The 17,250-nt window shown below is 43.0% G+C and overlaps 2 protein-coding genes across 4 annotated transcripts; one reads left to right on the top strand and one right to left on the bottom strand.

The window, feature by feature from the left end:
• Positions 1–3,451: 3,451 nt before the first annotated feature.
• On the bottom strand, positions 3,452–14,892 carry kctd6a (potassium channel tetramerization domain containing 6a). Of its 3 annotated transcripts, none has more exons than XM_028407070.1 (6): positions 14,754–14,892; positions 11,853–11,949; positions 11,081–11,250; positions 9,594–9,846; positions 4,326–4,484; positions 3,452–4,029 (listed from the first exon to the last, which is right to left on the bottom strand). In XM_028407070.1, the coding sequence occupies exons 2-6, from the start codon at positions 11,877–11,879 to the stop codon at positions 3,919–3,921; spliced, it is 720 nt and encodes a 239-aa protein (XP_028262871.1). In that variant the 5' UTR covers positions 11,880–11,949; positions 14,754–14,892; the 3' UTR covers positions 3,452–3,918. The 3 variants fall into 3 exon arrangements, with proteins under 3 accessions (XP_028262871.1, XP_028262870.1, XP_028262872.1); XM_028407069.1 differs by lacking the exon at positions 14,754–14,892 and adding an exon at positions 13,522–13,656; XM_028407071.1 differs by lacking the exons at positions 11,853–11,949; positions 14,754–14,892 and adding an exon at positions 13,522–13,656.
• LOC114435464 (uncharacterized) lies at positions 14,340–16,927 on the top strand. Its single transcript, XM_028405140.1, has 6 exons — positions 14,340–15,246; positions 15,413–15,574; positions 15,667–15,845; positions 15,940–16,180; positions 16,365–16,541; positions 16,838–16,927. Exons 1-6 carry the CDS (start codon positions 14,647–14,649, stop codon positions 16,925–16,927), a joined length of 1,449 nt encoding a protein of 482 aa, XP_028260941.1. The 5' UTR covers positions 14,340–14,646.
• The last annotated feature ends 323 nt before the right edge of the window (positions 16,928–17,250 follow it).

Genomic DNA, 17,250 nt, shown 5'->3' with positions numbered 1-17,250 from the left:
ATTTGTCAGTTTTCCCCATTTTTAAGAGATATAGAAAAAGAGCAGGTAGAATAGTAGCAGCACCATAATAGCTGCAGCAGCTGAGTTAGCACATTTGACACTGAAGAAGGTCACTATAGTATTAATGAAGCCAAGTGCACAGGACAGGGTTCAAATAAATGATCTGGAGAGTAAAATATCTATGCAGTATTAAGCTCAGTGTAAAAATAGGTATTCTGGTGTTTCTGTATTTATTTTAATGTAAATGGAGCCAGTGAGGTGCAGGTGCCATCTATCGAGGACCTGTACGTCTCCAGGACTCTGAGGCGTGCAGGTCGGATCACAGCTGACCCTTCTCATCCTGGACACGGACTCTTTGAGTCACTCCCCTCAGGCAGGAGGTTACGGTCCATTCAGACCAGAACCTCACGCCACAAGAACAGCTTCTTCCCCTCTGCTGTTGGACTGTTAAACTGTAATTAATGCACTGCTCTGCACTGTCACTTCAGAAGGTCACTTTAGTATAGTCACTGCACAATGACGACTATTTGCACTGTTTACTCCAACTTGCACTACTTGCACACGAGTACCACCTCACCGATCCATGTGGTACCTGTTACATTACTACATTATTACACTGTTCCATTCGATCATATAAGGGTCTATGTTTACCATTTCCTCCGCCAAGTATTTTATGTTCTGTTCATTGTATGTCTGTTACGCCATGTCTGTCATGTAAATTTAGCCTTACTGTAGTTTATTTACTTAATTTTATCTTAGTTTTTATCTTATTGCATGTTAATTATTATATGTTCTTTGTATGCACCAATCACTAAGGCAAATTCCTAGTAATGTGAACCCCCTTCACTTACATGGCAATAAACATGATTCTGATTCTGATTCTGAAATGTTTTTATTTATACATCATGTGAAAAATAAAAGTTGTAATATTTTACATTTGAGCATGCAGGATCAAGTTTAGTATTCTCTCAAAGGTAGCAATCTAATTAAGCATCAATGAAACGGATTACCAAAGCCATTAAGATTCCCCCTGAGAGCAACAAGGGAGCAGATATTTGTGGAGATATCTCAAACTGAGTAAAAGTGGATGGATCAAAGCAGGACGACATGCTGCTAGCCTTAAGGTAATTTAGATATAAACTTGTGAGGCTGAGGGTTGCAAGTCACCAAAACACTCCTGAAACAATCCTCTTCGTTTCATCCTGTGTCGCCATGGTGGCTTGTAGAAATATATTGTGTATAACATGTGTTTAGATTGAGGTGATTTGCCACTGCGTCACCTTGCTCAATGACATGACAATGACAGCCTGTCTATCTGGACCCCTGCTGACCTAACACTGTGATGAAAGAGCGGACTCTGTCTTTCACACAGTGCTGATGTCAGTGGGTGTCGATGTGGCTCCCCCGCGGGGCAATCAAAGCATTTGATTGGCTTTAAATCTGTTAGTATGACCACCCACTGCTGTGCTTGCAACTCTGGATTAGGCCCATGTCTCCCTGATGTTGCCACCACATCACACAGGCACAGATCACTCAACAGTTTCCTCCATCGAGTGTGAAGCTCTTTGTTATTGTACTGATGCAGTAAAAGAAGCATCACAAGCTTCCTCCGGGAATTCCTCTTGCACATCTGGAAAATTAATGACGTGACTTAATGATCACTTGTGGGACTGTTGTTGTTGTTTTAGTTTAGACATCGAAACTACATGGTTTAGAAAAAACATTCGAGTCAACCTTCCATAACATCAAACACACTTAAGAGGGTTCAGGCTCTGGGTCTCTGTAAAGCACTTTGAGACAATTCTGATTGTAAAATGAGCTATACAAATAAAATTGAATCGTACTGTATTACCATGGTGATAAGTATGGTTAAAACCACCAGATGGTGGCCATACAGTCATGGTCAAAAGTTAGTAACACTTCTTATATTGTCCGTGTTCAAGCATAATACAGAATCATGTGACTGTAGTGGGTCTTAGGTAAATACAACCTCAGAGAAACAGCAACATATATGTTTTACACTTATTTAGCAAACATTAAAGGTAGGGTAGGAGATTTTGAAAACAGTGAGAGTCAGCCAGATTTCTAAAGTAAACACACGCCCCTTTCTCTCGGAGTTCACCCCGAAGCCACGCCTCCCAACCAGTCTGTGACTTCGGCCATCATGCACGTACCTTTCTGGTGCGCGCAGAGCAGGAACAGAGCAGCCAACCAGCCAACTCTACGCGCAGGGGCGCCTTGCAGGATTGGCTGATGTTTTTAGTATTTTATAGCTTCCACAGATGATTCATCTGCCAAACTGCCAAACTAATCGGTTGCTATCGAATTGTAAAGAGAAGTTACACTAATTTAACAAAAAGTGCATCAGAAGGAAATCTCCTATCCTACCTTTAAGCCAAAAACAAAAAACAAAGGCAAAACTAAGTACACCTAGGATCTAATTGCTTGTAAATCAACCTTCAGCAGTGAAGACATGCTTGTTTCTTTATCGTTTTCTCACATAGTTGTGAAGAATTTTTGGCCCATATTCTGGTATACACGAGAGTATGTTCAGCTCTATTAATAATAATAGTGCAAGGTGCCCAGGTCCATCACCTCTCCACCACCATGCTTAAAAGGGAGGCATTTCGGCTGAAATGCTGTGTCTAGACATGGCAGTGAGCATTAAGGTCAAACAACTCCCCCCTTTGGTCTCATCCATCCATAAGACATTGTTCCAGAGGTGCTTTGTCCAGATGGAGTTTTGTGTACCTCAGTTGTGCTTCCATGTGCTTTTTAAACAGTAGAGGTTGTCTCCTGGCTCCCATTACAAACTGTGTCAGTCTTCTTATTGTCAAGAACATTAACATTTAACATGCTCAGGGAGGTCTGCAGGCTTTTGTTTTTCTCTGAGCCTTGCATGGTCTGACCCTGGGATGAATTGCTGGAATGTCCACTCCCTGATTTGCAGCTGTATTGAATGCTTTTCCTCATCTCCATCTTGCTTATGTCTTTCCCTCTTTACACACACAACTGAACACCTAATACCCATATTTGTTTCTTTTTGGACTTACCTGTAATTTTTGCTACATAAATGGCACGGTCGACAAATGTTGTCCTTCTGTCAGAAGGGGTATTTGCCTCTGACTAAGACCCACTACAATCGGAATTTTTTTTTAAAAATTGTGTTTTTTTTTTGCACAAAAATAATAAAAACCTTTATTAGTCCCACAAGGACACACAACAGTGACTAGGGAGGAGTTGGGATTGAACCACCAACCTTATGTATACCTTACTCTGCTACCTTGCTATACAACTAGGCCCACAAACATGCGACCACAGCAGGACTCGAGCCTGCAATCTGATCCAAAGTCAGACGCCTTATCCATTAGGCCACGCAGCCCACACTCTTAAGACAAAGGGTTGCCCCGCTTTAGAAAATAGGCACATGAAGGTTCCCAGTAACCTGATATTAGGAGGGCGACTTGTTTTATTTGATAGTATTCATTGACATTAACCTAAAACATCTGTTTTTTAATACAGCTGATATTTCACATACGTAGCTAACACATGTCCTCAAAAGTATGCAGACACCAAAACAGACCTGTGTCACATGCAATTCCAAAACCATGAGCATTAATCTGCTGCACACACCTGGCTTAAGGTTTTCTAGAAGATTTTCAAAATGGCTGCTTTCTTTTTCTCCCATTTAGAAAGTCTGACTGAAGTGGGTGCAGTGACAATGCACAGTTATTGATTTCAAAGGCATTGAATGGGGTAGGTACAGTCAAGGTCATCCATTCCAATCTGGGAAATTCATCCTTTACAGCCCGACTTTGCATAAAGACCACAAATCTGCACCTACTGTCTAATAGTCCTACAACACAAATACACAGGTCTCAGCTCCTGTGTGAGTCTGCAGACACGTCACATCTCCTGTCAGTCATGGACTTTGTGAACTCGTCGGCAGAATGTCCAGTGGTGTTCCACTGTGTTCTCATTTGCGCGTTCGCTCATGTGGTGAACACGTGTGTTGCGTATTGTGAAACCCTGAAAAGAAACAAAACAAAGTTATTTAAGATAAGATAAGAAAAGACAAGATAAAACTTTATTAATCCTGAAGGAAATTCTTGTGCCAGAGGGTATCAAGTTACATTAAATACAGTTAAGTACAGAGTATAAGAGTATAAGTGTCCCTAAAATCCAAATCAAAGTTTCAGTTCATTTATGATCTTGAGCGAATCTCTCTTCATTTTCTAAATGAGACTTTTTCTTTGTATAAACTGATCTAAAGTGTACATTTCATTTATACTCATGAGGTCTCAGGGGAGTTAAAATCTACGTACAGCTTTGGAGATGAAGTCAAGCAAGTGGACACGTAGGCTGACTTCCTGTTGGTGGTCACATGGTCCAAAAGTAAAGGACACCTGGTAATCTCTGGTGTCCATCATGTGTTTGTTCCACTTTGTGAAACTGCTGGAGATGGACTCCAACACTGAATGGACCTACAAATAAGAAGAAAGAATCAGTTTATTATGTCAAGTGGACCTGAGATGCAGAAGTTCTAGTCAGAATGATTTTGCACTTAAGCTGGGTGGAGAGGTCACCAGGATGTCGATAAAAAGCCATGTTCTGGAAAGTTGCATTACACATCGTGTGCATCTGCCACGAAGATTCAACCCCGACCATGGCATGGGCATGAATTATTGAACGAAGGACCTTGGTTTAAGTTGCAGAAGAAACAGCTGTAGATTAGTTAAGAAAGAGCATCGATGGCTGGACTTCTTCTGCTTTGGCAGGAGGAGTAGGGTGTTTCTTACCGAAGCAGAACACCCGCTCCCTTTTTAAAAGGATTACTTCATCAAATGTGACACAATCCCCAGCTCCAGCTCAGTAAGAGAAATCGATGATTTGAAAAAAAAGGAAGAAGTTTAAGTTGAATAATCTGTAATTTAATTTCTATGTGTTTATTTTATAAGCTGTTGTGCTGCTTATGATAAATTCCTGTAATAAATATCTAAATTGCACTTAATGTAAAAGTATTTGATTATTAATACTACCTAGTACTACTTAATGTGTAGTTAGATGTACTCATGGCAGTAAACATTTAGAAAACTTATGGGTATTACATCTCTTGTTCTAGTTTAGTTCACTTCAAAAACAGATTCTTACGGGTCACATCGAGCCTTTAAATACAACCTGGCATGCACAAAGAGCCTAGATCCATGGACGAGAGCTGCCCTTAAATGATGTGACTGATAACCACAACTAGCAGGTGGATGTCAGGACGACTGTTGGCAATTAGTAGCCAAGTGAGTCTCATCGCCTCCAGCTCAGGAGTTCTTTAAGTAACCTATAAGGCACTGCAGACTTAAAGATGGGACACTATGAGGCTAATAAATCCTGGGGTCTAACTATTACTATTACCCAATCCTTTTCAGGAGCATTGTGTATTTTTTTTTTGACAGTACAAGTAGACTGTTTTTTCAGTGTGCCTTATTCTGCTGTACACAGACAGGGGGTTTCTCCTTCTCCTTTAGATGTGGGAATCACCATAGCAACCAGCACCACAATAACACACAGCTGTCTTTAATCAGTTGATTACACCTGCAGCACTTTCTGCCTCTGTTCCTGATTACTAGATTATTATTAAATTATTTTACAGATGGGTTTTTTCCTATTTTCCATTTTTAAAATGTGAACATCGTTGTCCTCAAAGGAGTGTCCTTTGTCTTTGAGGTGGAGGTGAACAGCTGAGTCTTGTCCTGAGGAGGTGGCTCTCCTGTGCTGAGCCATTCTTCTGTGGAGTGGTTGTTTAGTTTCTCCAATGTACAGATCAGAGCATTCCTCACTGCACTGGACTGCATATATCACATTGCTGTGTTTCTCCCTGGGAATCTTGTCCTTCGGGTGAACCAGTCTCTGTCTCAGTGTTGTCATAGGTTTGAAATGGACCGGGATGTCATGGTTGTTGAAGATCCTGCGGAGTTTCTCCGATACTCCTGACACATATGGAATGGAGATGTTGTTTCTCTGCCGGTTGTTGTCCTTCTTCTTGTTGTTGGGGGGTCTTGTTTTTGTGGCTTTGATGAGTGCCCACTTTGGGTAGCCACAGGTTTGCAGGGCCTTCCTGATGTGGTGTTGCTCCTTCTTCTTCCCCTCTGAGCTGGTGGGTACAGTTTGTGCTCTGTGCTGCAGGGTCCTGATGACTCCCAGTTTGTGTTCCAGTGGGTGGTGTGAATCAAACAACAGGTACTGGTCTGTGTGTGTGGGTTTCCTGTACACTTCCACATTGAGGCTCCTGTTCTCCTCAATATGTACTGTGCAGTCCAAGAAGGCCAGATTGTTATCCTTGGTGTCCTCGCGAGTGAACTTGATGTTGTTATCCACTGCATTGATGTGTCAGTTAGAACTGATGAAGCTGCTTGGATGAGCAGTGAAACGTCTTCTAGAAAACTCCACAAGTCCAGACGCCTTGTTTCAATCTTCTCTATGCTAAGTATTGCTTGTTTGTTTTTTAAGATCCTAAGTGGCGTTTTGTATTTCCTCTGCCACAATTCATCGATATGATTAATTGAAGGTGACCCAATCACATTTCTTTTGAAATTACCTCTGGTCTCCACCCATGTAGCTGTGATCCCCAAAGAGTCTTCACAGCATCAGTTTTGGCCTCATGTTAACAGAGGAGATAACAGCCACACAGATTTCACTGAAATCTCAGAAATCACAGAAACACAACAAACCTAAAAAATAACCAGAATTAGGCATTTGTAACCCGTTCCCGTCCTTGAGAGGGGCAAATTACCATAGCAACCACACTCTGTACTTTACTGGCTTAATAGATTTTCTCTCTTGCTGTCTAATATCCATCACAGCCCAACTGGTGTCTGACATTACGTCCTCTTTTAGCAGCATATATAAAAAGTTCACTTCAAGCCAGAAGCTGAGCAACTCCGTTTGAAGGTCACAGCCACACTCTCCACTGCTAAAGCACCGCCATCCAACCTCTCCAGTGATGAAAGGAAGGCCCTGATTGCACTACAAAAGGACCGGGACATCACCATCCTATCAGCAGACAAAGGAAGATGCACAGTGGTGCTCAACACACAGGACTACCACTCCAAAGTGACAGATCTCCTCAGTGACACAGCCACATATGAGACACTGAAGAGGGACCCCACCGGAAACTACAAGAAGAAACTAGTCAGCTACCTACAAAATTGGAGAAGGACAAAATCATCAACCGCAAGCTCTACTTTCGACTGTATCCTGGGGAAGCCACTCCACGCCTGTATGGACTCCCCAAGATACACAAGGAAGGAGTCCCCCTCAGACCCATCGTCAGCAGCACAAACTCAGTCACATACAACGTGGCTAAGCACTTGGCTGAACTCCTGACACCACTGGTAGGTGACACACCACATCACATCCACAACTCTCAGGACTTTGTGAACCAGGTGGAGAAGATCCAAATGGACCCAGATAACACCATGGTCTCATTTGATGTCACCTCCTTATTCACCTGCATCCCTACATCAGAAGCCACAGAGATGGTAAGGACATGCCTCACACAAGACAGCACACTCAAGGAGAGAACCAACCTAACGCCAGACCACATCTGTGACCTGCTTGACCTCTGACTGACCACCACTTATTTCCAGTACAATGGGAACTTTTACAGACAGAAGCACGGCTGTGCGATGGGATCACCTGTGTCTCCTATTGTGGCCAACCTCTACATGGAAGAAGTGGAGAGAAGAGCCCTGAGTTCCTATCCTGGAACCACCCCTGAAGTGGAACGGTTCACAGAACACATCAACGCAGTGGATAACAACATCAAGTTCACTTGGGAGGACACCAAGGACAACAATCTAGCCTTCTTGGACTGCACAGTACATATTGAGGAGGACAGGAGCCTCAATGTGGAAGTGTACAGGAAACCCACACACACGGACCAGTACCTGTTGTTTGATTCACACCACCCACTGGAACACAAACTGAGAGTCATCAGGACCTTGCAGCACAGAGCACAAACTGTACCAACCAGCTCAGAGGGGAAGAAGAAGGAGCAACACCACATCAGGAAGGCCCTGCAAACCTGTGGCTACCCGAAGTGGGCACTCATCAAAGCCACAAAAACAAGACCCCCCAGCAACAAGAAGAAGGACAACAACCGCCGGAGAAAGAACATCTCCATTCCATATGTGTCAGGAGTATCAGAGAAACTCCGCAGGATCTTCAACAACCATGACATCCTGGTCCATTTCAAACCTATGACAACACTGAGACAGAGACTGGTTCACCCGAAGGACAAGATACCCAGGGAGAAACACAGCAATGTGATATATGCAGTCCAGTGCAGTGAGGAATGCTCTGATCTGTACATTGAAGAAACTAAACAACCACTCCACAGAAGAATGGCTCAGCACAGGAGAGCCACCTCCTCAGGACAAGACTCAGCTGTTCACCTCCACCTCAAAGACAAAGGACACTCCTTTGAGGACAACAATGTTCACATTTTAGACAGGGAGGAAAGGTGGTTTGAGAAAAGAAAACTCTACAAGTCCAGACGCCTTGCTTCAATCTTCTCTACGTATGATGACCTGGATGACTGAGAATCTTCATCAACTTCAAGCAAGTCAACACAATTATTATTACTAATAGTATAATAACACCGCCTGTTTATCTGTCAAGATTACCAAGTTGGACTTGGGGGACTGTCCCATTGTACAGAGGGGTTGAGCCAAAGGGGGGCTCCATCACTTTACCAGCCAGTCCATCCTAGCTGCCATTAAATGTGTGAAGCACCACTGGCTTCTTCAGAAATTTAGGCCTATGTTAACAGATTATTATTTACACATGTGTCCTTGGGCAAGGCACTTTACCCGCATTGCCTCCAGTGCACTCACTGGGGTATGAATGCGTATGAATGAATCGGCAGTGGTCAGAGAGGCCGTAGGCGCACCTTGGCAGCCACGTCTCCGTCAGTCTCCCCCTAGGGAGCTGTGGCTACCACTGGTAGCTTACCACTGCCACTGTGTGAATGTGGTGTGAAAGAATAATGCATCTCAATGTAAGCCCTTTGAGTGCCTGCCCAACAGAGCAGAAAAGCGCAATATAAGACCAATGCATTATTATTATTATTAGGAAATGTCACCGTCTCTTCATTGCAGTTTTAAAGATACGCTTTGGTCTTTGAGATATTTGTATCTTTGAGATTTTATTTTATAATAAAATTATTATTATTATATTATTTCATAATAAAAAAGGAGAAAATCTTTTATTCTTTTATATTCTTTGTATAGAATTCTTCTGCTGTGTAGTCTGTTAGCTTTACTTTCTGATTTCTGAGGTAGATTTAGATAAAAACCAGCAATTCAATCAGCTCTTGACCTTAACTCAAAGCCTGGTGTTTTGAGAGTCATATAGAATTATATCAGTTGAAGGTAGCAGTTTAATTGCATTTTAAAATTCAGAGTAATACTCCACTAGTTTTATCTGTGTTATTTGACTCCATGGATTAATAAAAACCTAGCCTAGACGTAAAATAAAACAATGACAGAACAGTCTGCCATAATAAATCAATAAAACTAATAGTGGCCGTTTCCACTGACCTTGGTGGTGATGGTGAGCTGGGTAATGATGACTGCTACAGGGTTGGAGTATTTGGAGAGTTTCCTGGTGCTGGATAGCTCCACCACCTCCTCATAGGTGTTGGTGGGGTACGGCAGCAGCGGTTTGGGGTCTCCCAGACATTGGATCAGGGGCTCGATCTGATAGAAGTCTGCCTCCTTCCTGAGCAGCTCAGTTTCCTTGAAGTCGCATGGCAACGTGAGCTCTGACGTCCTCAGGAAGTTGAGGATGTAGCTGAGACAGCAGACACAGAGACCGGATCAGTCCAGACTGCCAAGCTGATGATTCACTTCAGGACATAAGGGCAGACAGCTGCTCAGTGAGAGAGGGCTGATTAGTTATTTCTTAGAGATTTCCTCTTAATTTTAACACTCTCCTTTTAAAACATGTCTGATGCTATTCAGTGCTGCCTAAATGTCTGTCAACTCTCTAGAATTTTCTATATATGACCCAAAATATGACCCAAAACATCGGCCAATTTTCACACAAGTCATGACAGTAGAAAAAGAGAACCTAATCAAACAAATGAAAGAAAAATATTTCACGTTGTCATTTGACATTATCCAGTATTACATATCTGTGAGTGGAAATGCATGCAACCCTAAAGGATTAACGGTTTATTTAAAGGTGTTTTCAATCAATGGAACAATGGAAAATGTCAGTGAGTTACTTAAACAACAGGGATCTATCAAAGTCTGGTCTTCACAGCATGTGTTTGTGGAAGCATATGATGGCGTAATCAAAGGACATTTCTGAGGGCCTCATACAAACTGTTGTTTGCTGCTCGTCAGGCTGGAAAAGAGTTTGGACTCCACAAATCCACAGACAGACAGACAGACTGCATACAAATGGAGGAAATTCAAGTCTATTGTTACCCTCCCCAGGAGTGGTCTATCAACAAAGACTGCTCCAAAAACAAGTCATGTAATAGGCTGCAAGGTTAAAAAGCAACCCAGGGCAACTTCTAAGCTCCTAAAGGCCTCACCTAACCCAAAAAGAATAAACGAACCCTGCAGCCCATCTCCAGTTTGCTAAAGTTTGTGGCAGAATGTAATTATTTGGCTTAAATGAGAACCATATTGTTGAGGAAAAGAATGACACTGCATTGCAGTATATGTTAAACATCTGTTAAACATGGTGGTGGTAGTATCATGGTTTGTGCCTGTTTAAGCGCATATGAACCAGGATGACTTGCCAGTATTGATGTATATCTCTAGCTCTGGATTTTGTTGTTTGATCACAGCACTAAATCTACATGAGGATTAGCCCATGATCATGCTACATTTGGGTGCCAGAAAAATAGCTTGAGTTTTGTTTTTGTCGAGCTAAATTCGTCCACTGTAAGACAACCTTAGAAGAGCATCTCAAACTGGACTTCAGCTGTGGTATTCAGCATGTTAACACTTTCATTATGCTAACTGAACGTTAACTGACTATCATCAAATCGATTTCAAAAACAACGGTTCACCGAAACAGCGGGCCATCACGGTCGATGAAGTAGTTTCCGTGTGCATCCCTGACGGTGGGGAGGTCTCCTCTGAACATGGCTCCCAGCATGGAGTCTGGGTAGCGCTGCAGTGTGGACAAGGAGGTGGTGTACACACAGCCACCCACATTCAGAGTCACTGGCTCCCCCATCTGGAAAGGGTACAAACAGCACAGTTAACACTGATGGCATTTTTCATGACAGACACAATGGATTAGTTAATGCTAGTGGTCCAAGATGTGTTGCATTCTTGGTCACTGCCATGACTCAATAAAAATGAGCTATTGTGAGCTAAATGTATCTGTCTGCTCTGACAAGCCTTATATTCATTACATCCGTAAATATCAGAATTATCATTGTCACTAGTAAACTACATTTTTCACAAACAGAAATATTTGATCGGTGACACTTTAAAACAAACTCTAACACCCCAAATTTAGTTTTAACTGCATGAAACATCCTCAGTAAAAGGGACAAGATCACACACAGAAACCCACACTTACACACAGGGCGGACACAGGTGACAACACTCAAATGTCAGACACGTTCAGTAAGGTCAAGGCTACCAAAGAGGTAGAAAAAAAAATGTCTGCAGCAGGGAAAAACACTTTACACACACAGAAATCTTCACATCCCTAATTCTAACCTCAAGTTTCATTGCTAAAATTTAGTGGGCTCTAGGAGGAGCTTGAATCCCTTCAATGTCTCCAGATTTATGTCCTCAGAGCATAAGTATATAACTACACAGACACACCATGTGAGCCAGGTCTCCATTCTCCATCTGCAACCCTGCACTGGCCGACTGTGCTGTTTCTCCTCAGCTCAGACTGTTTCTGTGTCTCCACCAACACCTGCAACAAGAAGGCGAACAGCTGGTGAGACGGTTGCCATGGAGATACGCAGCCAGCTGATGCTGCAGACTATCCACGGCTGATTGCATCCCTGATGTAGCCACACACAGCCAGCCAATGATGATTTATTGAAAAAAGAGAAGACAAGGCACCCCATCTCAGGGGCCTACATTACAGCTTCAAATTTTGCTCATAGGTTCAGTTGGGTTATGCTAATGGGAAATGTGGCCTTGACAGCAGCAGAGAAGAGAACCACCTACAGAAGACTGATAAGTCTTCAGACATAATTTATATATACAATAGCAATTAGAATCAGAATTGTCTGGATGTGCTTCACAAAAACCAAGACCCTGAAACTCCCAGAGTGAGATCTTAAATCTACCAATGTTGGCAAAAAAGCCTCCCTTTCAACAGTTAAAAAAAAACATTGAGCAAGGGGTTATGTGAAGGGACTCCACTGTTTGAGGCAGGCTGAGTAGAGAAAGAGAGAGAGAAAATAAGAAGGCAAGAGCTGGGAGAAAATAAAAAAAACACTCCTACAGGTGCATGATAGATGCAAGACTGAGCACAGCAAGAGCCGGCACTCAAAGCAACACTTATAGAACAGCTTAGTGTATGCACAAGATTATTTATAATGATAATGTGAATGGAGAACTGAAACAAAACTACACAACCACCGGAATAAAGAAATGTATCCAGTATAAAATGATGCATACCAAAACTAGTTTTCCAACAAGACTTTAACCTCTTATTTTTAGGAGAATTATCTGTAGAGTGCTTTGTAGACTCTTATAGTTTCCAACATCAAACTGAACAGTTTTGAGTCTGAGCTCTCATCCTCCTTGTTTTAAGCTCTTGTTTTCAGCTCAAAGTTTTCTTAGGAGGAGACCAGAGCAGAGCAGAAGGGTGAGTGAATATTTGATTTGTCAGGTGACACTTTCATTACTCTAATGGGACGATTAACGCTTAAACCTTCATTATACCATAGGCACTATAAAGGCCAACACGGTAGATTCAACAGCATTCATATACTCCAAACACTAACTCACTATAAACCAGCACAGAATAATTACTTCTACAATGACATAGTTACTCTCACTCTGAATATATATATTTGGATTTCACTTGAAAATGTGTACTATTTTTTGCAGACATTTATCGTCTTGACATATAAACAGAAATCATACTTCAGTGCGACATACAATCAACACTGAAGCTAAAACTTTAAATCAGTTAATCAATTTAATAAGCTATCGATTCTTAATGTTTATTTTTTGCTGTCTGTGTTATCCTCATTGTAGGGAGGGGTTTGCTGGGTAGACCAAAACAAAGCAATATAAGGAAATGTTATTTCTTACATTAAAATCAAACACAAACAGCCATGGTGAGGGTGTACATCATTATTTGCAGCCCTTGTCAGAACAACAGCATGCAGTGACAGACCATGCTTTAGCTAAACACTGCTGTCTGCCTAAATGATGCTAATGCGACCCGGCTGCTAGCTGCCAGAGGACGTAAAAACTCTCACTTTCACGAATTAAATTACAATTTAAAGAGTCTATCAGGTTTTACCTATAAATGCCACATCGCTGCTGACTCCTGCTTCCACTTGACAAACACCTGGAGGAGACAGTTTCTCGCTAATCTGTCAGATTACGTCCATGATTAACGGCAGAGGTTAAACCACTTCCGGTAAGTCTCGTCAAAATAAAACCCTGTAAAATAAGAGCCCGTGAAAAAAACCGTAAATACGGTAGTCGTGTATATTTAAAACAAATATAAGAAGAATTTTAAAAAATGATTTGGTAACTGAAACAAATAATTAATTATCTATTCTCTATTTTAAATTTTAAACACTCATCCAGCTGTCACATTTACATCCATGATTATTTTGCCATTATTTAAAAGAAAATATTTTTGTTATATTATTACAAAAAAGAAAGGTCTGAATTTAATCAATACCAATGATAATAATAAAGCTCTGCGTAGGTTTAGACACTGAACATGTATTTAGTGTACCTAAAGACTCTTACTAGAAATAGATATGCTGTTTTACATCGGTAGAAACTGATTTCTCAAAATACTCACTGTAATGCATCAACATCGTTAGTTAAATATGTAATTATCTCGCAACAAATATTATTATTAGCGTGAAATATGTTCTTTATTTTGCTTGCATTGTATTTTTAATGCAAGTAGATCTAAAGGCTGCTTTGAAACTAGTAAAACACATTTTATATACATTTTAATATGTTGTACTTGAAACGCCACTAAGTATCTATAATGCGCGATATTAGACCTGCTGGCACAAGCGGAACTGTATCGACATGTAGTACACACCTCCCACCACATGAAGGCGCCCTCCGCAGGCAAAAACGCGGAAACTGTTTTGTTTATGAGAGGCTACATCCTGTTGCTCACAACTCCAGTGTATTATGTACCAGTCTGGAGATATCCCTGCAGGAAATCTGTGTTTATTTATGTATCTAAGAAACCTTACCGCACCCATCACCAGAAGCGTTTAGAGGACTTTCGCTTTTCTCCACCAGTCTGGAGCTTCGAGCTAACACTAGCGGGCGTCAGCGCGAGCTTGCACGGCTAGCCTGCTGCTCTGCGCTGCGTACGGTGGAGGACAAACTGACTTCTTGTTTCTGCGTATTTTGACTGTTTACTCAAACCGGAGTCCCTGTGGTCATCATGGCGAGTAAAAACGCAAAGACCCGCGCGGGAAATGGTGTGGAAAGTGGTCCGTCATCTGAATCAAACGAGCACGACTATGCCCACTCTGCTGAGACTAACTTTACCTCCACGGAGGCGTCCTCCTCCGGTACAACAGCCGAACCCACGCAGAGCGCCACAGTGCAGCCCTCCTCCTCCTCCTTGCAGGTAGAGCTACCCGAACCGGCCTTAGGGGCGGAGGTGGACTGCCCTGGTGGAAATGATATAGAATCGCAGAACGGATCAGACTCCCGAAAGACAGCAGCGTCTAAACCTGCGGCTGTTTCGCGGGGACGTCGGCGACCCAGCCGGGTGGACGCCCGCACGAAACAGCGGGACGCCAACTGCTGCTGCTGCAAAACGTGTTTGAGAGAGTTCGAGAGGCAGGGCCGCTCCTTCAACCGGAGGGCGGTGTACACCTTCACCACCACGGAGACTGTGCACTGGGCTTTCCCGGGCTGCGCGGTGCATGACAAGTCCTTTCTGTGCGAGACCTGCGCCCAGGTCATCAGGAGCAAATGCAAACGCACACAGGCCGGCAAACGAACTCTGTGGGTGAAGCCGCCGGTGACCAAAAAAGTGAGTTATTGTGATATAACAGTCTTTGAATTTTTACAATCATGTAGGGCCCCATCTGCTTTTCTACTGTATATACTCGAGGCTGCAGCAGTTATTATGAACTAATCTAGGTTTTGTACTCTAATTCATATCTGTTATGCTGCTGGTTGGTTTATTGCACTCAAAGACGATGGACAAGAAGATGCTGGGACGTAGGATGGGTAAGAAGAGCAAAGCTGCACTGCTGGTGAGCAAGTCCAGCTACAAAGCCGCTTTCCAAATGCTCTGGTCTGCCAAAGGTGCCCGTAAACCCATGATGGAGTTCTGGAAGAAACAGCTGAAAGCGGAGGTGAGTGTGGAGGCGATCTGTGCAGATCAGAACAAACATATTCTGCTCCCTATCAGGTGTTAAGTAATCTAGGCATGTTGTCCTTCCTGCAGATGAAGGTGTTGTCACGGCAGCCGGACAGTCCCTTCCATCAGAAAGTGTCAGGCCGGAAACCGCTGTCATCCTTCCCCTGGCGTCGATGTTTGAACTGGGCTCAGGACAAAGCTCCACTCGTGATCTCCTGTCTCCGCTCACTGTTCCCTGATATCAACGCCCTCTACAAAAGCAACCAGTAAGCACCACCTGCACCGTTTGAAGACTGAGACTTCAGTGGGGGTCTGTGTTTTACTTTGACAAGATTTAGATCTGTTTTGTTTGTTTGGCAGCCAGTTGACGGAGGAGCAGGCCTACACGCTGCTGGAACGCCGGGCTGTGGTGGCACTCTCCATCCCGCTCTTTACCAGGAACATCTGGAAGAATAACTTTCTGCAGGCCGCTCTGGGAGCTGAGCTCCGCCTGCAGGGCTGCTCTGGTACCGCCCTTGACACTCTCAACACCATGGGGCTGTGTCAGAACAAGGACACCATTAGGTTACTGCTGCACAGGCTGCGAAACGACAAGGACACGGTGAGTGTGTCAGAATATTTGGTGCTGTGCTCCATCCTCTTAATCTCAATCTCAAAGCACCAACAGCAGATTAATCCTATGTAACAAGTAGTACTTGTATCATTACAAGTGTATTTCTGCTACATGGGGAAGCTTGAGTGTTACCTGTTAACTTTCAATACTTGTTGTTTGTTGGCCAACACAGGAAGGAGAACAGGGAATGATCAAATCAGAGCAGATAAAGGAATCGATGACAGATGTGGAAGAGGCGGATTCTGATGAGGAGGAGAATGAGGAGGAAGAAAAAGATGAGGAGGAGGAGGACGATGAAGAGGAGGGGGAAATGGTGATGGGAGGAGAGGAAGAGGTGGAAGAAGAAGAAGTACAGGATGGAGTGGAAGAGATGGAGGAAGATGATGAAGAACAAGCAGTGGAGGAAAAACAGCAGAAGAAGAGGAAGAAGAAGGCGAAGAAGCAGAGGAAGGAGAGAGGGAAACGAAAGGCAAAGGAGAGAGAAGTGGAGGAGGATGAAGAAGAGGAGGATGATGAAGGGTCAGAGCAGAAAAAAAGGAGGGTGGTGGTGGTGAGGCTCGGCCTGCTAAAAGGACACTCAGAGGTCGGACGATCTGACCTATCGGCTCCTTAAGACTGAGCATGCTCTGCCCTTAAACTCAACAGGACCCACATCCGATCAGAGAGCTGCAGAGGTCCCGCCTTCTTCCATGGCACATGTTCAGAGGCATTGTTGGAGTTGTAGGAGGTCAGTAACTGTTAAGGTTAATCAATGAGAGCTTTACTTTAAATTGTCATTTCCAGTGGCGTTAATAAAATAATAACTTCAGAAAATCATGAATCAGTGAAAACGGACAGGACTGAAACACGCACAGCTGAACGATCATATCCTGTTTACCTCTTTATCTGATGGTTGTGTCTCAGGCTGGCTGTGTCCCTAAAATCTCTTCCAGCTTTCTTTTGCAGTCCGCTTTTGTTTCTTCCGTCCACATCTGATGGTAACAGTTTAAAAAACAGGTCCACTGATTCATCATTATAGAACAAAGCCATGACCAAAAAAGTCCAAATTATGTTAATAA

The sequence above is a fragment of the Parambassis ranga genome, chromosome 5 (assembly GCF_900634625.1).
Source record: "Parambassis ranga chromosome 5, fParRan2.1, whole genome shotgun sequence".
NCBI classification, from domain to species: Eukaryota; Metazoa; Chordata; class Actinopteri; family Ambassidae; genus Parambassis; species Parambassis ranga.
The sequence above is the reverse complement of the archived record's forward strand: the minus strand, read 5'-3'. Positions and strand labels throughout refer to the sequence as shown.